The following is a 22,983-nucleotide window of genomic DNA, read 5'->3' as shown; positions in this document are numbered from 1 at the left end:
CTTAATGTTCCCAGATGTGCAGTTTACAGTGGTATTTGACGCAGTACAGCTGCACTTCTTATTTATGGCCTCCACTTCAGCTCTGCCAGGACTCACCGATAAAAAATACTCCGGCTAGCTGTGGAAAAATAGAGTTGGGTTAGCTTCAAAAATATTGTATCACTGTGCAGTCGGATCCTGTCCTAATGCATACATGATGCTTGTTGTCATAAAATGGCTGTCTGTTTTGACAGAGCCTGTTTGATCAAAGTGTCAATGTACATGGGGTTATCATTTTGGTAGTTCCAGCTTTTACTGTACCTTGCATGTCAGACGTTGCCCTGAAACTCCTTTAGCTTGTTTAGGTGTAGTCTGAGAACATCCATACAGCATCTTCAGATGAAGAACGTTCTTCTGTCTGTTCTATTTTCTGCTTATCCTAGTTTGAAGATATTCTGCTAATACGTCCTTTTACTTCTGTTGGGCCATTTAAAGGTAGCCTTGTTCTCAAAGACATCACACACCACTGACCCAGAATAAGTCATTTACTAACGCTGCCATGCTGAGATTTCTTCTTCTATAAACAACACATTTACAGCAAGACTGCTACATGAGCTTCCTAATGACTGGAGACAGATAACAGGACATTGTTGCTGTACACAGGTTTGGCACAAAGTGTTTTCACTCCAGTAAACACTGTTTCATCCTATCTTTAATTGCTCGTGCTTGGCATTACTTTCCTAACCTTTTATAGAAAATAGTATCATTTGATTCCACTGCCATCCATATGGATGATGTAGCTTTTGATTACTGATGATTTTACCCCCACTACTTTGTAAATGACTTATTATGTGACTAATACGCTTCTGTATCAGATTCCGTGAGAATCAGGAAGCTCCACAGGGACCTCAAATACAGTCATCAATAATATTTTTTGACAGCTGATTCCACTTATTGTCGGATGTTGTGCGTGCCAGTATTTAGCACGGATGAACCGAAGCAAATTATTTCAGTTCTTTGGTGTTGCTTGAGAGAATTGTTGTGTATTCTTATACCAGTTTACAGCATGCTCTGAATGGAATGACAATCTTTATTTATATTTTACAAGAGGATCCTTCGTTCAGATGACCGCAACATCTGACTAAGTCATTATGGGCCAGAGTTAGTCATTCCAATGGTTCATGTTATTTATCGTCCTGTTTACTTCATCAAAGCTCGAAATATCTTTTTTGTAGGATTAAATATGTTGAAATTGCAGATTAGTTTTTTATTGCAACGTGCAGAATGGATTTTTCATCGTGATTATTCATTATTTGATGTTGTTAAAAATCGATTTGCGTACAGTCCCATAATTTTTTTTAATCAGTTCTCATGACAAGAATAATTTACCTCCAACTTTGCAGATTATATTCTCATCTGTGACTATCAACTGTGAAGTTATTTTTCATATTTCACATACTAACGATTTATATTGAAGTTTGTTCTCTCGTTTCAGACTTACAATTTACAGTGTCTCTGTATCACTTACAATTCTGTAACCTATGTTCTCGACAGCATTCCTTATATATTTTCACACTGGAAAATTCGATAATCAGCTTAATCTTTTGGCTTCTATCATTTAGTAAATAGTTTGATGTAGCTCTCTCTGTGAATGTCTGCTGGGGTAACCACAGCCAGGCCCACATCATATGTTAACATTATTATGCTGTTTCTTTGTCTTCACTCAGGAACCTGAGCTGCCAAAGGATCACGCTTCATAAGAACCTCTTTGTTTCCTATGTCCTCAACTCCGCCCTAACCCTCATCTACCTCATAGCAGTGGTCAACAACCCAGATGTAGTGGGAAGAAATCCAGTAAGTGTCACTTTACTTTACTCAACCCATATCACAGTCCAATACATCACAGAAATACATTTCACCTTTAAGGTAAAGAAGATCAATGGGAAGAGGAAATATAATGTACGACTCTGTGTTGCACTGCATGATCATTTCAAAATAATACTTGTTTGAATTCTTAAAAACGATGTAGCCCTCGAGCACTATTTTATTTCATTCAAATGAGTTTACTCTATATCAAACAACTGCAGTGCAGCTGTTTTTTCTAAAAGCGTTCGTTAGAATATCATTTCTTCTTTTCAGCATATCTTTTTAATGTGTTTTGCCATTAACAGACAGCCCAGAGCTATACTTCTCATATCACTCAAACTTCTTTCATTTGTCAGACTTTTGAACAGTTGCCACTCATTGAGTTTCAGTCAGACGATGAATTCTTTGTATCCTGAGGTCTGTTAAGGTGAAGATAGTAAATCTGCCTCTATGGAATGTGACATTATTGTATCTGGAATAATCATCCCTTTCTGATACTTTCAGTATTGTCTTTTAAGAGCCATTTTCATTGTCCACCTTTCAATGGAAATTATTTGAATAAATCAGCTAGTTATTATAAAGTATTGTGACTCAGCAGACAGAGTTACAGAGTCACAGGCTTCTGTTCCATAAAAATACAAACAACTAAACAAATAAAAAAACAAGTTTGAGAATTGTAGAGATGATCTTAATGTAGAAAAATAGCTAGAACATGGGCTTGTAGAGATGGATAGCCTATGAGTAGAGACATTTGTTTTTTTCCCGGTTAGGTTAAATGGTTAGTAAAAAACTGCTGGCCCAATGTATACAGTAAGGTCCTGTTATCATTCTCTCGATTGGAGCATCTCTTTAGAGATGTCCTTCAGTTTAGCCAGACACAGAAAATAACTGTCGTCTGGGTTTGATTTTCAGCGTCTCTTCTCTTCTCCCTATACCATCAGGTTCTCACTGGAGAAACAGACTTCAAGCCTAATCCAACTGGCATATTCACAGTGGAAGATTTATTCAGATATACCAGCTGACCCTGGTGATCCAACCGACAGGGAGGAAGGAACGACAGCTTTCAAAATGAATATGAATAGCTATGTTCTAGCAGCATTGGCTCAGAACCATCTTTCCCAATCTGTCTTAAATTTATTATAATCTGCTTGTTTTAAAAAGCGAGAGTACCAAATTGCAGTTTGTCTTTCACACCTCAGACAACATGGTCTTGATTTCCTGGGATGGGATGAAAAAAAAAAATCCCATCACAGTTGGTTGCACATACTACATGTCTTTAGTGGAACATGTTGAAATTCTAGAGCGGCAAATTTAGACTGGGTCGGTCTGTGTTCTGACTGCATGTTTGATTTAGGGATGTGGTGCTCTATTGGGAGAATAGACTCAGATCTCTCTGAACAAAAAGAACAAGGTCTCTTTCTCTCTGGCGGATCACAGCAGAGACTAGTAGTCTGCCAGTAGTGAAAGAGGAGTGGATCCCTAGTGCTCAGGTCAAGTAGGGCAAAGACTTGAGACACACTTTGGAATTGTCAGACATAAGTGCCTTAAACTCTGTTCCATAAAACATTGAGAACCATCCAGACTGTCACATTACATTAGGCTGTGGTTATGAAGTGGTGAGACGTTTTTAATTTTTTATTTAACCTCTACAGGATTGGTGGGTTCCTCGCGGAATGGTTGAGCTAACGTAGGCTAATGTGTTTAGCATGAGGTTGTAAGTAACAAGAACATTTCCCAGGACATAGACATATCTGATATTGGCAGAAAGCTTAAATTATTTTTAATCTAACTGCACTGTCCAATTTACAGTAGCTATTACAGTGAAAGAATACCATGCTATTGTTTGAGGAGAGTGCACAGTTAGGAACTTGAAAATGTATTAATAAACCATTTAGGCATATTTGGGCAGTCTTGATACAAAATGTGGAACAGAAATGCAATGGTTCATTGGATCAGTCCAAAGCTTTGCACATACACTGCTGCCATCTTGTGGCCAAAATCTAAACTAGAATAATACATTATGGCCTTTTTCTTGCATTTCAAACATGACGGTACAAAAAAAATACACAAATACACATTTCCACAAACTTCAAAGTGTTTCCTTTCAAATGGTATCAAGAACATGCATATCCTTGCGTCAGGTCCAGAGCTACAGGCAGTTAGATCTGGGTATGTCATTTTAGGCAAAAATTGAAAAAAAGGGTCAGATCCTTAAGAGGTTTTTAACTAGGCAACTCAGTTAAGAACACATTCTTATTTACAATGACGGCCAACCCTGGCCAAACCCTAACCCAGACGGCCCTGGGACAATTGTACGCCGCTCTATGGGACTCCCAATCACGGTCGGTTGTGATACAGCCTGGAATCGAACCAGGGTCTGTAGTGACGCTTCTAGCACTGAGATGCAGTGCCTTAGACCGTTGCGCCACTCGGGAGCTCCCATGAAGTGTTCTGATCACACCAATAGACCTAAGTAATGTCAACTGTCTTTCACCATACATGTAATGGCGCATCTGGACTCCATGTCAGAGCCAGGAGTCGTGAAGTGCAGGGAGGGAGGGATGAGGAGAAGGGGGAGAACAAGGAAGGGAGATGGAAGGAGGAGAAATAGGAGGAGGAAGAGGGGAGAGGAGGTGACATATGGCTAAGAGTTTGTGGGTGACTGACAGGTTTTGAAGGCTGCGTATGCTGCATACACGGACCTCAGGGACAGGAGACTAGCTAATACCAATGCCAGTATCTTCTAATTAGATCAGCACACTTGGAGACAGAGGGCTGAGAACCAGGAATCTCTACATGGAAAAACTAGAGGATGAGCCTCAGTTAATATGTATTGGCCCGTCCCAAATGGAACAATATTCCCTATATAGTGCACCACTTTTGACCAAGTCCCATCTTAGAAGAAAAGGTGATATCAATAACCTAAAAGGGTCCTTTGGTTGTCCCCATAGGAGAACCCTTTGAAGAACCCTCGTTATTTGTAGGAAATAGGGAGCCATTTGGGACGCAACCCCATTAAAAAATAGGAAGGCTTTAAAAGACAGAAAGATACATATGATAGTATGGTGTTGACTGACAAGAATGTGGGGATATTATTGAACAGAATATAGGCTGCTTAACAGTCTATTTGTTCTGGCAAATACAACTATCAGAAATGTGGAGCGAGGGATACGCTGTGGCTCGAGCAGTAGGGGTAAATGGATAAACATCCTCCTCTCTGAAAAAACATAATACCCAGCGAACGATTTTGTGTCAGGGCTGGTTGAGTGTTGGGCTTTGTGTTGTTGTTATTATTGTTTAATGTTGTTGTTATTGTCTCAGTGTGACTCTCTGTGATCCTAATCCCCTGCAGGTTGGCTGTAAGGTGTTGCACTTCTTCCACATGTACATGCTGGGCTGTAACTACTTCTGGATGCTGTGTGAGGGGATCTATCTGCACACGCTCATTGTGGTGGCTGTGTTCGCCGAGGAGCAGCACCTACACTGGTACTACCTCCTAGGCTGGGGTGAGTCTTACTACCTGCCTTAACCACAGATCTAGGATCAGTGGTTATAGCCAGCAATAAAAGTTCAACATTCAATTCCATAATCCAGAATTGAATGGTCACAAAACCAAAAAAGTTGAACCAAAAAGTTTGAAATGTCCTTAAATCCGACGTCCCAAAAACTGTTAACTTCTTTCCACAAAAAGATAAATTATAATCCAATAAGAAGTGTAGGAGAGTCAATCAACAAAGGAAAAAATAATAAATGATAAACCAAAGATTATCTACATATTGACAAGATGCTGGACTGACCGCTCATATGCTGTGTTCATAACCAATTGAGAAGGTGGTATTTACCACATACGACTGGGAATTACCTCCAACTGGTAATTACTAGTGGGAAACTTGTCTATCATCCCTGAGCTCCAACTTCTCCCAGATGCTGACCTCTGACGTCACCTACTAAGGAAATGACCTTGATTACATTTTGCGGCAATCAAATGCAACACACGGTCCCGTGTGGCTCAGTTGGTAGAGCATGGTGTTTGCAACGCCAGGGTTGTGGGTTCGATTCCCACGGGGGACCAGTACGGAGAAGAAAATGTATGAAATGTATGCATTCACTACTGTAAGTCGCTCTGGATAAGAGCGTCTGCTAAATGACTAAAATGTAAGTGTAAAAACAAAAATAACATTTTATAAAAGCAATCTAATTAATATCTTTTTTTAACACAAATGTGTTTACATGCATGATAGTTGTACTTTTAGTTTATGCTTGATGCAGCTTGTGGCCATTAGCCAATCAGCGTTTCTGAACCAGTTCAAAGCACGTGAATGCATCCAACTGGTATGTACGACTTCACAACTGGTAATTACCACCTTCCCACTTGGTTATGAATGCAGCATAACAATGGGAATAAATGTCCACAAAGGCGGAAGGCAAGCGAGAGGAGGCGGTATCAGGCTGGAACGTTCTAGCTCATTAGAGGGCAAATACGCATGTGAACAGCAGCGACAACGCCGATATAAAATCGTTTTTCTCAAAGTTGCCTGAATGCCATGTGCATCCATTTATTTACCTTCGTAACAACCTAAACATTATTAAGCTTATATTTAATAAAATAAGCCTCACATAGTAAATTAGAAATGTCATTATTTGTTGACCAAAGTCTTTCTGCTTCTCGCTGTATTTTCACACGGACAGATTTTGGGGCGCATTTAGGCCTCTCACATAGCCTCTTCCTCTCTGGATAAACTCACCACTCCTTGGTGATGATAGGAAGTCCTTATGTGAGAGTAGTCCAGTAATTCCCTTTCTCCGGGCAGATAACCCAAAGGAATAGGTTTCTACCACAGGCAGCCGGTTGTACCTTAATTGGGTTAATTGGCTTCCATGTGTTTGATACCATTCCATTCACTACATTCCAGCTTTATTATAAGCCGTCCTCCCCTCAGCAGCCTCCTGTGGTTCCTACAGCACACACTATTTAAAATTGAATTCATTGTTTCTCAAACCACGGCCATTTCGCTCTCCTCTTTCTACTCACATGACCCCATACTTAGTGACAGTCCTCATTTTTAACCATCAAGAGAAATGTAATTTAATGATGCAGTTGTTTAGCCAGATGTAGGCTATTCACCTTTATGTTGACCTCACTAGAACGGAATCCATAACTTTGACAGTGCACCTTGCTCATCTTTTTTATGGGTCATTTATTTTATTATCTCTGTACTCTATTCTGTTTTGTAATTATATTTAGATACCACAAACAACGATGTCTGAGTTAACACAATATGGTAACAAGTCTGTATAGCAGCTTGTATGTTACAGTGTGTTCTAAACGATAAGCTAATCCCCTCTTACCTAGCCTCGGAGGCCTCTGCTCTCTTTTATTATGATTCATAGCCTATCTTCATATTTCATCACCCTGTACTCACTGTAGACATAAAAGAACATAGTAAACAGCTCCCAACATATCGCTGAACCACACATGGATCAGCTTGTGTGTCACACAACAGGACGGGACACAGGATCAGAGACAACCCTGAGGTCACTGTTAACTGCGACACTCCCCGTGTGTCGAACCCGCCAAACCTTGCATCAGATTGACAGCTTTATTAGCTCTTCCTATTGGATAGCAGCTATTAACGTGCTGTCTGTTCTGATTAAAGGAGGAGTGTTATAGTATGAGCCCTGGCCATCCGATAAGTGGTACGATATAACTGTGAATGGTCGGCCATTATTAAAGATGCGGCGATATAACTTCGGGGCAGTAGGTACAGTATCTTTCACACAGCTACCCAAAGGGATGGAGAGAGGGATAAGAGAGAGGGATGGAGGACCTTGATAAAAGACTTCTAAACTGACCCGCTGCTCGGATTCATCTGTTTCATCTGTTTATGGTCCTAGCTAAAATGAGAACCCCAATAAATACTGGCATGGTTGTGTTGTTTTTAGGGAAAGGATTTCACCAGACTGGGTAAGTAGAGGAAATGGCCTCGTATGGGGTTGTTCTTGCTAAGCTTGTAGCAGACAACATGATGCTATAAGCTTGTTTTGAGTTTAGAAAGAGCTTCCACTGTCTGTTCTGTCAGGTATCTTCACTATAAATTGCATGATCAATACTTAACTGCCTTAAAGGGATAGTTTAAAGGGATATCCACTTACCTTGGCTGTGTTTATGTTCATTTTGTATTTTGAGTGAAAGGGAAAGGAAAGTTGTACAACTTAGTCAGTTGTACAACTTAATACCTTCAACTGAAATGTGTCTTCTGCATTTAACCCAAACCCTCTGAATCAGAGAGGTGCGGGGGTCAAACTTCCCTTACAGTAGATATACAAAAAGTGACTCTTATAACTGAGGAATTACACACAAATTACTGTAGTAAAAACATTATAGCTGTTTACTTTATAATAAACACAACATCATTAGTTCATGAATTGATGAATTAAAGTTTTACAGATATCCTTACAGTGTTTGTCTTCTCGTTTCCAGGGTTTCCCTTAGTGCCTGCATCCATTCACGCTGTGGCGAGGAAGAAGTATTTTGATGACAAGTGAGTAATGGTCCTGTGCAGTAGTATTGTAAATAAGCTGAGCAGCTGTGTGGTGGGCTGCAGTAAACAGATCTTGAAGGAGAAGAAGAAGACTTCATTGTCTGTTTGTAGAGGGACTTGTTTAACGGCTAATGTTTCTCCTTCCTGTAGCTGCTGGATGAGTGTTGAGACCCACCTGCTCTACGTGGTCCACGGTCCCATCATGGCAGCGCTGCTCGTAAGTCACACCCTACTCAATTGAAATGCCTAAAGTGGACACTCAAGGCTACATCCTGTACAGCCTGGTCTCATAGACTAGACGTAACATAGCAAATGTAAATCCGGGACACTGAAATTAGTATGATATGTTACATTTGGTATGGTTGCATAAGACAGAAAGTTACTTAATGCGAACGTCTAGGAACTCAAAAGGTTGCACGTATGACTCTCATCATGGATAACTTTAGCATTTTAGCTAATTAGCAACTTTGCAACTATAATAAACAAAAATCTAAATGCAACAATTTCAAAGATTTTATGGAGTTACAGTTCATATAAGGACATCAGTCAATTGAAATACATTCATTAGACCTTAATCTATGGATTTCACATGACTGGACAGGGGTGCAGCCATGGGTGGGCCTGGGAGGGCATAGGTCCACCCACCTGGTAGCCATTCCCACCCACTGGGGAGCCAGGCCCAGCCAATCAGAATTAGTTTTTCCCCACAAAAGGGCTTCATTACAGACAGAAAGATTCCTCAGCATAAGGTGGGTTAAGATCACTTGGTTCGTCAACTGTATGCAAGGTCTAACCGAAATTTGACTTCCTTTTTATCCCAACCCCTCCACATACAGTACCAGTCACAAGTTTGGACACACGTACTCATTGAAGGGTTTTTCTTCATTTTGACTATTTTCTACATTGTAGAATAATAGTGAAGACATCAAAACTATGAAATAACACATATGGAATCATGTCGTAACCAAAAAAGTGTTAAAGAAATCAAAATACATTTTATATTTAGATTATTCAAAGTAGCCACCCTTTGCCTTGATGACAGCTTTGCACACTCTTGGCCTTCTATCAACCAGCTTCTTGAGGAATGCTTTTCCAACAGTCTTGAAGGAGTTCCCACATATGCAGAGCACTTGTTAGCTGCTTTTCCTTCACTCTGCGGTCCAACTCATCCCAAACCATCTCAATTGGGTTGAGGTCGGGTGATCAAATAGCCTTACACAGCCTGGAGGTGTGTTTTGGGTCATTGTCCTGTTGAAAAACAAATGATAGTCCCACTCAGTGCAAACCAGATGGGATGGCGTATCGCTGCAGAATGCTGTGGTAGCCATGCTGGTTAAGTGTGCCTTGAATTCTAAATAAATCACAGACAGTGTCACTAGCAAAGCACCCACTCCATCACACCTCCTCCTCCATGCTTCACGGTGGGAACAACACATGCGGAGATAATCCGTTCACCTACTCTGCGTCTCACAAAGACACGGCGGTTGGAACCAAAACTCTCAAATTTGGACTCATCAGACCAAAGGACATATTTCCACCGGTCTAATGTCCATTGCTCGTGTTTATTGGCCCAAGTCTCTTCTTCTTATTGGTGTCCTTTAGTAGTGGTTTCTTTGCAGCAATTTGATAATGAAGGCCTGATTCACACAGTCTCCCCTGAACAGTTGATGTTGAGATGTGTCTGTTACTTGAACTTTGTGAAGCATTTATTTTGGCTGTAATCTGAGCTGCAGTTAACTATAATGTACTTATCCTCTGCAGCAGATGTAACTCTGGGTCTTCCTTTCCTGTGGCAGTCCTCATGAGAGCCAGTTTCATCATAGTGCTTGATGGTTTTTGCTACTGCACAATTCTTGACATTTTCCTGATTGACTGACCTTCATGTCTTAAAGTAATACTGGACTGCCATTTCTCTTTGCTTATTTGAGCTGTTCATGCCAGAATATGGACTTGGTCTTTTATCAAATAGGGCTATCTTCTGTATACCATCCCTACCTTGTCACAACACAACTGATTGGCTCAAACGCATGAAGAAGGAAAGAAATTCCACAAATTAACTTTTAACAAGGCACACCTGTTAATTGAAATCCATTCCAGGTGACTACCTCATGAAGCTGGTTGAGAGAATGCCAAGCGTGTGCAAAGCTGTCATCAAGGCAAAGGGTGGCTACTTTGAAGAATTTCAAATATAAAATATATTTTGATTTGTTTAACACTTTTTTGGTTACTACATGATTTCATATGTGTTATTTCATAGTTTTGATGTCTTCACTATTATTCTACAATGTAGAAAATAGTAAAAATAAAGAAAAACCTTTCAATGGTACTGTATATATACAGGTTGGAGCAGGGGGCTGCCACACTGGGCGCACTTGGAGCAGTTGTTGTGGCAGGTTAAGTGCCTTTCTAAATGGCACAATGGCATGAAATGGCATCTAGGATTCTATACCAGCAACACTCCACTTCCCGCCAGATTTTTTACGTCAGACTCGGGATACAGACTGGCAACCCTCACCTCTCCAACCGCTAGGCTACCTGCCACCCATATGGTTCATAGATTTTCTGCTAGATCAAAACTCAGTAGGTTGCCGTTGTTGGACCTATAATCCTATATTTTTTTTTAGTCATTTAGCAGACGCTCTTATCCAGAGCGACTTACAGTAGTGAATGCATACATTTCATGCATTTTTTTTTGTACTGGCCCCCCGTGGGAATCGAACCCACAACCCTGGCGTTGCACACACCATGCTCTACCAACTGAGCCACAGGGAAGACTGTTGAATGTGCAACACATCAATCAAAGCAAATGGTTTCTCATGCTGGTGTTGAGATTTCCATTGTTCAGACAAAATCATTATAATCAGATTAGGTTGCAGCTCTTTCAGACACTGCAACCATTTTCAGCTGTTTATAAAATCATTTCTTTATTTTCTTTCCCAGGTAAATCTGTTCTTCTTGCTAAACATCGTGAGGGTGCTGGTTACTAAGCTGAGGGACACCCACCGGGCAGAGTCTAACATGTACATGAAGGCAGTGAGAGCTACCCTGATCCTGGTCCCTCTCTTGGGCATCCAGTTTGTCATCTTCCCCTGGAGGCCAGAGAACCGCCTGGCGGGGGAGGTCTACGACTACATCATGCATATATTAATGCATTACCAGGTAATGACTACATCATACATATATTACCAGGTAATGACTACATCATGCATATATTACCAGGTAATGACTACACCATGCATATATTACCAGGTAATGACTACATCATGCATATATTACCAGGTAAAGACTATATCATACCTTACCATTACCTGTTTTTTACACTGCTGCTACTCGCTTTTTATTATCTCTCTGTCTATTATCTATCACCCCTACCTACAAGTACAAATTACCTCAACTAACCTGTACCCCCGCACATTGACTCGGTACCTGTACCACCTGTATATAGCCTCGATATTGTTATTTTATTGTCTTACTTTTGACAATTCTTTTATTTAGTTTATTTGGTAAATCTTTTCTTAACTCTTTCTTGAAATGAACTGTTGGTTAAGGGCTTGTTAGTAGTCATTTCACGGTAAGGTTGTATTTGGCGCATGTGACAAATAAAGTTTGATTTGATTACCAGGCATGACTACATCATGTATATATTACCAGGTAATGACTACATGATGCATATATTAACACATTACCGGGTAATGCTACTGATCGCTATGACTACATCATGCATATAAACTCAGCAAAAAAAGAAACAATCTTGACAGATCTTCATTGTAAAGGGTTTGAACACTGTTTCCCATGCTTGTTAAATGAACCATAAACAATTAATGAACACGCACCTGTGGAACGGTTGTTAAGACACGAACAGCTTGCATACGGTAGGCAATTAAGGTCACAGTTATGAAAACTTAGGACACTAAAGAGGCCTTTCTACTGACTCTGAAAAACACCAAAAGAAAGATCCCCAGGGTCTCTGTTCATCTGCGTGAACGTGCCTTAGGCATGCTGCAAGGAGGCATGAGGACTGCAGATGTGTCCAGGGCAATAAATTGCAATGTCCGTACTGTGAGACGCCTAAGACAGCGCTACAGGGAGACAGGATGGACAACTGATCGTCCTCACAGTGGCAGACCATGTGTAACAACACCTGCACAGGATCGGTACATCCGAACATCACACCTGCGGGACAGGTACAGGATGGCAACAACAACTGCCCGAGTTACACCAGGAACACACAATCCCTCCATCAGTGCGCAGACTGTCCGCAATAGGCTGAGAGAGGCTGGACTGAGGGCTTGTAGGCCTGTTGTAAGGCTAGTCCTCACCACACATCACCGGCAACAACGTCGCCTGTGGGCACAAACCCACCGTTGCTGGACCAGACAGAACTGGCAAAAAGTGCTCTTCACTGGCGAGTCGCGGTTTTGTCTCACCGGGGGTGATGGTCGGATTCGTGTTTATCGTCGAAGGAATGAGCGTTACAACGAGGCTTGTACTCTGGAGCGGGATCGATTTGGAGGTGGAGGGTCAATCGTGGTCTGGGGCAGTGTGTCACAACATCATCGGACTTAGCTTGTTGTCATTGTAGGCAATCTCAACGCTGTGCGTTACAGGGAAGACATCCTCCTCCCTCATGTGGTACCCTTCCTGCAGGCTCATCCTGACATGACCCTCCAGCATGACAATGCCACCAGCCATACTGCTCGTTCTGTGCGTGATTTCCTGAAAGACAGGAATGTCATTGCTCTGCCATGGCCAGCGAAGTGCCCGGATCTCAATCCCATTGAGCACATCTGGGACCTGTTGGATCAGAGGGTGAGGGCTAGGGCCATTCCCCCCAGAAATGTCCGGGAACTTGCAGGTGCCTTGGTGGAAGAGTGGGGTAACGTCTCACAGCAAGAACTGGCAAATCACAGCCAGAAGAGGACTGGCCACCCCTCATAGCCTGGTTCCTCTCCAGGTTTCTTCCTAGGTTTTGGCCTTTCAAGGGAGGTTTTCCTAGCCACTGTGCTTCTACACCTGCATTGCTTGCTGTTTGGGGTTTTAGGTTGGGTTTCTGTACAGTACTTTGCGATATCAGCTGATGTAAGAAGGGCTTTATAAATACATTTGATTTGATTTTGGTGCAGTCCATAAGGAGGAGATGCACTGCAGTACTTAATGCAGCTGGTGGCCACACCAGATACTGACTGTTACTTCTTATTTTGACCCCTCCTTTGTTCAGGGACACATTATTCCATTTCTGTTAGTCACATGTATGTGGAACTTGTTCAGTTTATGTCTCAGTTGTTGAATCTTGTTATGTTCATACAAATATTTCCAAATATTAAGTTTGCTGAAAATAAACACAGTTGACAGTGAGAGGACGTTTCTTTTTTTGCTGAGTTTATTACCAGGTGTGACTACATCATGCATATATTACCAGGTAATGACTACATCATGCATATATTAACACATTACCAGGTAATGCTACTGATCGCTATGACTACATCATGCATATATTAATGCATTACCAGGTAAATTATGCAACTGATGGTATGCCAGCAGCACAGTCCTTGCCAAAGCTCTGAGCTGACAAACAGTATGTTAATATTAGCGAGAGTAACTGATGTTTGTTTGTTTTGCTTTTCCTCCAGGGGTTACTAGTGGCAACGATATTTTGCTTTTTCAATGGCGAGGTAAGCATTACTTTTCAGTAAAACTCAAGCGATATTTTTCTTCACTTCCCATTCAGTTCGACTCTTAGATAATTTGTTTCTCGAGGTACAGTTGACAGTAACAATTTACACTTGAACCTCTGAAGAACCCTTACCCTTTGGTAAAGTACAGTTTTGATTGGCCATGTTGAGGGGAAGACAAGTCAGATACCATTGAAACAGCTCATCACTGCCTGGTGGCATTTCCAGGTCAACAGGTGGCCATCATGTGCACCTGATAACACATTGATGAGTCGCCCGTGGTTATAGAGTTGCCCCTAATGAGTGGGAGGGAGCGTCTCTGCTGCTGACTCCTGTACAGCAGCAAGGACAACAGCAGTAAGGCCATCTCAGATGAAGAGGAAAGAAGACAGACACTTGAACCTCTCTGGGGCGAATCAACCTGCCTGTCTGTCTGCCTGTCAGCCTGTCTGTCGCCCACTTAGCTCAGCCTGCAGCTGTTTGCTGTCTAGATTCACCAGTGGGCTCCCCCACCCAGTTAGTTAATGTCATACGTTGATAGAATGCATTGGATAGTTCAGGGGTTGCATACTGCTTGGCCAGAGACTAGGAGAAAGAGGGACTGACTGAGCATTTTCTTCGCTTGAGAAACTAGAAAACAAAAACAATACGCAGACCAAGAAAAACTGAGACCTTATTTGAATACTCAGCATGAGGTGGTATCTGGCACTGACAAAACCACAGCGAATTAACACAGCGTTCGTTCATTATCAGGCGCAGTGTTAAGTTATGTTTTATACATTGGAAATGATTTCTGGGCTGGGAAAACGGGTCAATCGTTAGCTCCTGCATGAGCAACCAGACCTCATCAGCGTCACTCCATCGGCTCCCGTAAACAAGTTCGACATGTCCAAAGAACAGATTCAGTTTCGGGGGATAAAAGACACATTGACACAAAGTAATTGTTTTTTCGGTAGAGGAATGTTTGTTTGCTTTGCCGCATAATAGTTTGTACTGTCTCTGAGACATTCGTTTTTGGGGCTGAGTTCATTGCCCATTTTGATTCTGTGGCCAAACTGCATAGACCTAGGCTATGTTCCAAATGACACCCTTTTCCCTATATTACCTATGGGCCCTGGTAGTGCACTACAGTATATATGGGAATAGGGTGCCATTTGAGACTCAGTCCAAACTACACAGACTGTTGAATAGCTCTTTGTCAAGTTCAGCCAATGGGGGAAAAAGTTGTCATTATTTTTATGTTTTCTAGGATGTGTCTGAAATGGCACCCTATTCCCTATATAGTGCACTACTTTGGAACAGAGTACAATTAGTTGGTACAAAGGAAAGAGAAACCCTGTGCACAGCAGTGCGTCTAGGTCCAGCTGCTGGTTTTGGCAGGGACAACGAGTATTACAAAACAAGAGTAAAAACAGCATACTGAAGAAAGACATGCGATTGGTGGCCTTTTTATTGTTTTTGAATGCTAGTTGTTGATATGCTCTGCATCATTAGATCATGGGAGAGTGCAGTGTGTCCTGTCCTCATTTTCCCTCAGTAATTAGTGTGGCGTTGTTCAGGAATTAGACATTCCTTGTTCTGGGTCAGCCCGTTCTTTTGAGTTAACTATTGGCTCTATTCATTCCGTATCACGGACGTTCAGCGTTACAGCGTGATTGATATTGAAAGACAATGTTCCCTCGTTAGCTGTGATTGCATTCACTATAAACGTCAGCTCAATCGGAAATTACCTTTACATCTTTTATGGCACCTTCTGTAACTTCAGCGATACAGATTATAATAATAATTATTTATTATTTTTGAATAGGGCCCTATCACTGCTTTGATTTACATGTTTAGACTGCACACTTTTCATGCAGTATAACTGTCACGGCCGTCGTAGGGAGTAGACCAAAATGCAGCAGGTATGTGAATGCTCATGATAACTTTTATTGAACACTTAACGAAAAAACAAGAAAACGAACGACAGCTAAACAGTTTTGGAGGCTAAAATACAGCAGTGCAAAAACAACTTCCCACAAAAGACAGGTGAAAAAAGGGCTACCTAAGTATTACTCCCAATCAGCAACAACGATGTACAGCTGTTCCTGATTGAGAGCCATACCAGGCCAACAGAAAGAAATACACAACATAGAACAAACATAGAAATACAAAACATAGAACAATACCCAAAAACCCCCGACAACACAAAACAAACACACCCCTGCCACGCCCTGACCAAACTACAATAACAAATAACTCCTTATACTGGTCAGGACGTGACAATAACATTATCACACAAGATAACGCTCCTTAATCAGATTGGTGCTGTGCTCAAGAATTTGATACTCTCATAATGTAAAATGTACAAACAAAAAGCAGATAAACTAGCCTAAATGGACACTTGTGTTCACGTGTCTCTTTTCAAAAGTGCCTAACTATTGTTTAAATGCCTCAAGCTACTCAACCTGCACTAAACTCAGTGAGGAAGGAAGGTATTATCCTTCAAGTAATGACAGGAAATGGGAGCCTAGATTGTGATTGAATTCAGTTCTTGCCAAATTCATATCTACAAACTTCCATTAACATGTATCAAATCAATCCACATTTCCTCAGCTGTCACATTAAATTGAGTTAATGATCATGCATATTGATGAAAGTGTAACCTAATACTTACACACTCACATGAACACACACATAAAAAACAAACAAATATACTATTGAATGACATTTGGGTCTTTGCCTGTCAAAAAAGATACACATCAAATAAAACTATTTGACGTGTGAAATATGAATGTTGACCAATCAAGACCTGAATATGACTGCACGTCACATAATAATTTAACGCGTTCATAATTTTTTACGTAGTTATTACACATTGATTACACTATCACTCGTATTCCATATGTCACAACGATTCATCGATACGTATGCTATGATGCTGGTAAAGTTGTCTCGCGTACCTACAGTGCTGGTCATAAACAAAGCTAGTTAGCTGATGGATGCAAACAATGTTCTTCCCCAAACATAGCAAAATGACTGTTTCAGTAGCTATAGTTATTTCACTGTACAGCCTAACCTATGGATTGTGGATCAATGACATGGGGTATCAGTCTACTCAGTGACACGCAGACAACATTAGCATTGTGTATAATTGTATTGTGTATAATTTCTCATTTGTTGTACCCCCTAGCATATGTTATCATTGTCTATATTGGTAATCATTCTTTTTTATATATATATAAATAAAAATATATATATATTGTGACGATCCTGGGTTTATAAGCGCGGAAATCGACTCTGCCGATTGAGCATGCGTTTGCGGCACAGTCGATAGCGCGCCGGACCTCGGGCATGAAGGTCGAGGGTTCGAGGCCTGCTCCCTGCTGTTTCATTACATTGGTGTCATTGGTGTGTAGCGACTCGCTGTCACGTTCTGACCAGTAAAGGGATTATTTGTTATTGTAGTTTGGTCAGGACGTGGCAGGGGGGTATTTGTTTTATGTGGTTCGGGGTTTGTTAGTAATTGTGTTTATGTAGAGGGGTGTTTGGTTAGAGTATTCTGGGGTTTTTGGGTTATGTTCTTTATTTCGTATTTCTATGTTCTGTCTATGTTGTGTATTTCTTTGTTGGCCTGGTATGGCTCTCAATCAGGAACAGCAGTACATCGTTGTTGCTGATTGAGAGTCATACTTAGGTAGCCTGTTTTCACCTGTCCCTTTGTGGGAAGTTGTGATTGCATAGCTGTGTGTTTAGCCTGCAATCCTGGGCGTTCGATTGTTTTCGTGTTTTGTTTGTTAGGTGTTCAATAAAGTCACTGTGAGCACTCAACCCGCTACGCCTTGGTCCACTACGTACGACGACCGTTACACCTGCACAGACAGCTGTGGGTTATTTGTTAGGCTATTAGTGGGTTGTGTTGTACTTACCAGTGTTCGCGGGGTCATGCCAATCAACCTGCTATCTGCCAATCACGGGAATGCCTGGAATGTTCTGATACCGGGCAGCCTGGTGGTTGGCGGAGTGGCGTGTAGGGGGATGGAGCATTGGAAGTTAAGACCGGGTTTAGCCATTGTTCACTCTCTTACGTCTGGGAAGAGAAGGTCACGGTTGGTTTGTAGGGTACCTTTCATTTATTTGGCGTGGGCTACGGCCAAACAGTAGCCTGTGTTAAGTTGGGTTAATAAACCGTCAATTCGTTAACTCCATCCTCTGTCTGGACAATTGTTCCTTTATGATCTAGTCAGGTTATTACAATGTATAATTTTTTTTTTTAAGTTAGCTCTTATTGCGGGTCTCTGAAACAACTGAATTGAGACACATTTATTGTCAACCTACTATGTGTATTGAACATTATTTGTTTTGGAGTCTGAAGTCTGAGGAGGGCGTTGGGAAAAAAGATATTGGGTATTGGGTAGATTGATACCCACATTTCATTGATCCCCAAGCCTAATCCTTATTGTGGCTAGCTTCACGAGCCTCACTAGTCCGATGAAGCTAGCTGGCTGCTTATAACGTTAGCTTTGGGCAACAGGGTTAAGTAGTTGGCTAGCTATTTATTTCCATGAACTGAAGTTCAATTTCAATAGGCAAACAACAAGTGGCAACCTAGCTAATACTTACTCACAAGGATTCCTAAATCATTGCTAAGAATAATGAAAATGACTGCAGTTTCTACTGGTCATTGTTTTCAGGCTGGTAGTATTGGTGCTAGCTAGGTACGAAGCTAAAGCTAGTTAGCTACCCCAGAAGTAGCGGTCGAACAAATAATGCCTTATTACCAACGCAGTGTTGTGAACAAATCAAATTGTATTGGTCACGTACACATGGTTAGCAGATGTTAATGCGAGTGTAGCGAAACACATCGCTCGTGGCCGGTATGTGCTTTGCAGACTTTTGCACAGCTTTGACAGTGCTACTGATAGTACTTGTGGCGCTTGGTTTGCACGTGCAAATACAGCACACACAACATTCTAGAATAGAATAGTGTTATTTGACGTGCAACCTTTATGACACGCAAAGACCCAAACGGCGTTCCATAATATATATATTTTTCTTTGTAATTACTGATCAATTAATTTATACACTTATAAATAGTAGGTTTTGTTATCTGTTTTAACAAACTTTTTTTTATTTTTGTACTTATGTTCAGTCTTGTGAAAAAGTAAGTACACCCCCTGGAAAGTAAGGTAACCTATTTTAACAAATGACACTGAAAGATTATACTTTGCAATCATTCATGAAAAAAAATCGACAGAAATGCAATTCCATAGTGCAGAAAAAAGAAGTACACTCTAGCTTCAATAGCTTGTGTTGCCCCCTGAAATAACATAATGTAGCCGTTTCTTGTAACTGTCTATCAGTCTCTTATATCGACTGGGTGGAATTTTTGCCCAATCTTCATTACAGTACTACTTCAATTGTGTCATGTTCGAGAGCTTTCTTGCATGCACGGCCCACTTCAAGTCCCCCCACAGCATTTCGATAGGATCTGGGCTTTGACTCCATAACCCTCCATTTCTTATTTTTCAGCCATTCTGTTGTAGATTTGCTTTTGTGTTTTGGATCTTTGTCCTGTTGCAAGATCCATGTTCAGTTCAGCTTCAGCTTTTTGGCAGATGGCCTCACATTCTCCTAAATAATTATCTGGTACATTATAGAATTCATGGTTGACTCAATGATGGCAAGTTGGCCAGGCCCTGAGGCAGCAAAGCAGCCCCAAACCATAATGCCACCTCCTCCATGCTTTACGGTTGGTTTGAGGTTCTTCTGTTCAAAGGCGGTGTGTCGTTTTCGCCAAACATGGCGTCTGGCATTGCGGCCAAACAACTCCACCTTTGACTCATCTGTCCAGAGCATATTGTTCCAGTAGTCTTGGACTTTACCCAGGTGTTGTCTGGCAGACGTCAGTCGTGTCTTGATATTATTATTTGAGAGCAGAGGCTTCCTCCTTCCTGACCTCCCATGTAGGCTACGTTTGTCCAATCTCTTTCTGACAGTTGACTCAAGCACTTTGACATTGATTGTGGCAAGAGAGGTCTGTAGATCCCTTGATGTTACCCTGGGGTTTTTAGAGACTGTGGTCTGGAATTTTCTCCATTTGTAGATGAGCCGTTGGACAGTGTAATGATGTACTTCGAATTGCTTGGAAATTGATTTGTAACCCTTCCCAGACTCACAAACATCAATAATCTTTCTTCTGAGGGCCTCATGTAGGTCATTTGATCTTGGCATGACGGTGTTACCACACACCCATATGGTTAAGACCCAACCAGACCAAGTTTCTAATCTTTATGGAAGGCTGGACCCTCCTTAATTTCTCTCAAATTATTTTCTAATCATTTGCACCTGTTTTGGTGCACCTGATTCCAGTTTTAGCCATTTTATGTGATGGTAAAGGTAGGGGTGTGCTAACTTTTTCTGCATAAAGAAAATGCATTTTTGTTTATTTCATTTCATAGCATTTTCCCAATTTTTTGTGGGGGGGTGATTTGTTATACTGGGTTACCTTTATCAATGAATGTGGTGGGAATTTATCTCATATCCATGTGTAATATTACTTTCCAGGGGATGTACTTACTTTTTCACACGACTATAAATAGATTTGTGGTTTTCATATCAGCCCTTGGGTTTCCAACCACACCTGCACATTGTTTATTTTATTTGTTTATATCTGTACTTATTTTCTTTGGTGAAAAAAAGGCTGTGTGATGACAGTGAGGTACAAACAGGCTATGTGTATTTGTTCTATGCACCTGTCCCTGCCTAATGAGTCTATCACCCCCTGTATGTCTCTAAAACCCTGATGAAGGCAACAGCTGAAATGCATTGATTTAATTCATAAAGAAGCTTTTATGAAATGTACTTCCATTGTCCTCCAAGAGTAGCTAAATATGGTTGTACCCTCTCTCTCTCTCTCTGAGTGTGTGTGTGTGTGTTTATGCGTTTGCATGTTTACTCACCCATTAGAGAATACAGTTTATAATCTGAATGTCCCTTTTTCTCAGGTGCAGGCGGCTCTGAAGCGACAATGGATTCAGTACAAGGCCCAGTGGGGTCAGAGACGGAGGGACCACTGCTCCATGCGCTCTACCTCCTACACCGCCACATCAATCACTGAGGTGCCCGCCTTCATGTACCACCACGACTGCAACAGCGAACACTTAAACGGCAGACACACCTCTGAGGACTCTGAGCTGGTGGCTCTTAAGACAGGGGAGACGTACGCCTGACAAGCGGGAGGTAGTCTGAGTGTCGGAGGAGAGAAGAGTTAGTAGAGGAACCAAGATGGAGACGTTTCTCTAATGTCCCGCCGCAGTTCCACATTTCATAGATAGAACGGGTGGGTTCAGCCCCAGACTGTGAAGGAGAAGACAGTGCGTGTCTGGACAGTGATATCTCTCCCATGAGTTGGCCAATGATGGCTGATGCTTCATTTACATGACATTGCTGCTGCTATGGCTGCTTATTAAAAACACTAAGATATACAGTACATGAAACGGGAGCCGCCTTTAAAATGTGGCGCGTCCTAAAGCTGCTATCTGTGGGACTCTTAACACATCATGGGAATGTTAAGGATGATGATGATGAAGATGATGATGATTATTATAATGATGATGATAATGGTGATGATGAAACTGTATTGTTGCTTTGCCTATACCAAAGGGTGTGGGGTGGGCTGAAGAGATCCCCTGAAGGTCACATACTGACGGACAGCACAGTGCATGTGTGTGTGTGTCCATGGCGACACAAGAGGTCAATGGTTTAAAAGGCTCCCTGTGCCTAAGTTCTGGAATCGTGTAAATAATGGTTCACCACTTTCACTTTAAAAGTGTCAAAGTGTATTTTAGAGGATTTTATTTTTCTGACTAAATGTTTTTTTTTCTTGCCAACGACTTGCTCTTTAAATACTTTCTGTCTGTTTTGTGAAGCTCTGCTTACAGCTGCTGACTGTGCCTGCGGTGTGTTTCTGTCACAAGGTCTGTATTTAAAGAGTGCAGAAGATACAGAACGCCTTGATATGGGCTCAAGAGAGAAAGAGTCAAAAGGATTGGTTAACTTAGAATAAAAAATAAAGACGGACTGAATCGCATAGGTGACACGTTTTGGAGTACCACCTGGCTCTTGAGAATATTTTCAGTGAAATAGTCTGTATTTTGTTTGACGTGTCCATTTGCCAAAAGGTCTAATGTGAAGCTTCTAGGATTCCACAATAAGCGTTATTTTATGTTTTGTGCTTAATGAAAGCCATTCCAATATGGTGAAATGATTTTCTCTATGTCATATCAGTTATGAATAGAGAGGAAGGAGAGAAGAAAAAACAGTATGGTTACCTGCAAAAATAATCATATAAACAATAACAATATACCATTTTTAAAAGAAAAGTCTTGACAATCTAGGCCTATGGAAGATGTTTCGAGGTAAAACCTTCGTATCTCCAGGCAATTATCTACAGTGGGGGAAAAAAGTATTTGATCCCCTGCTGATTTTGTACGTTTGCCCACTTACAAAGAAATGATCGGTCTATAATTTTAATGGTAGGTTTATATGAACAGTGAGAGACAGATTAACAACAAAAATTTCAGAAAAACGCATGTCAAAAATGTTATAAAATGATTTCCATTTTAATGAGGAAAATAAGTATTCGACCCCTCTCCAAAACATGACTTAGTACTTGGTGGCAAAACCCTTGTTGGCAATCAGAGGTCAGACGTTTCTTGTAGTTGGCCACCAGGTTTGCACACATCTCAGGAGGGATTTTGTCCCACTCCTCTTTGCAGATCTTCTCCAAGTCATTAAGGTTTCGAGGCTGACGTTTGGCAACTCGAACCTTCAGGTCCCTCCACAGATTTTCTATGGGATTAAGGTCTGGAGACTGGCTAGGCCACTCCAGGACCTTAATGTGCTTCTTCTTGAGGTACTCCTTTGTTGCCTTGGCCGTGTGT

The 22,983-nt window shown here is 41.3% G+C and overlaps 1 protein-coding gene across 1 annotated transcript in view; it reads left to right on the top strand.

Annotated features, from left to right (window-relative positions):
• LOC106570456 (calcitonin gene-related peptide type 1 receptor) overlaps window positions 1-22,557 on the top strand; it is a 127,433-nt gene extending 104,876 nt beyond the window's left edge. Inside the window, exons 10-16 of the mRNA XM_045694897.1 lie at window positions 1,707-1,833; window positions 5,198-5,351; window positions 8,327-8,387; window positions 8,538-8,604; window positions 11,328-11,546; window positions 14,018-14,059; window positions 21,046-22,557. Coding sequence (XP_045550853.1) covers window positions 1,707-1,833; window positions 5,198-5,351; window positions 8,327-8,387; window positions 8,538-8,604; window positions 11,328-11,546; window positions 14,018-14,059; window positions 21,046-21,270 — 895 coding nt within the window. The 3' untranslated portion in view covers window positions 21,271-22,557. The remainder of the gene's footprint in view (window positions 1-1,706; window positions 1,834-5,197; window positions 5,352-8,326; window positions 8,388-8,537; window positions 8,605-11,327; window positions 11,547-14,017; window positions 14,060-21,045) is intronic.
• Window positions 22,558-22,983: the final 426 nt, after the last annotated feature.

This window comes from Salmo salar, chromosome ssa14, assembly GCF_905237065.1.
Source record: "Salmo salar chromosome ssa14, Ssal_v3.1, whole genome shotgun sequence".
NCBI classification, from domain to species: domain Eukaryota; kingdom Metazoa; phylum Chordata; class Actinopteri; order Salmoniformes; family Salmonidae; genus Salmo; species Salmo salar.
The sequence above is the reverse complement of the archived record's forward strand: the minus strand, read 5'-3'. Positions and strand labels throughout refer to the sequence as shown.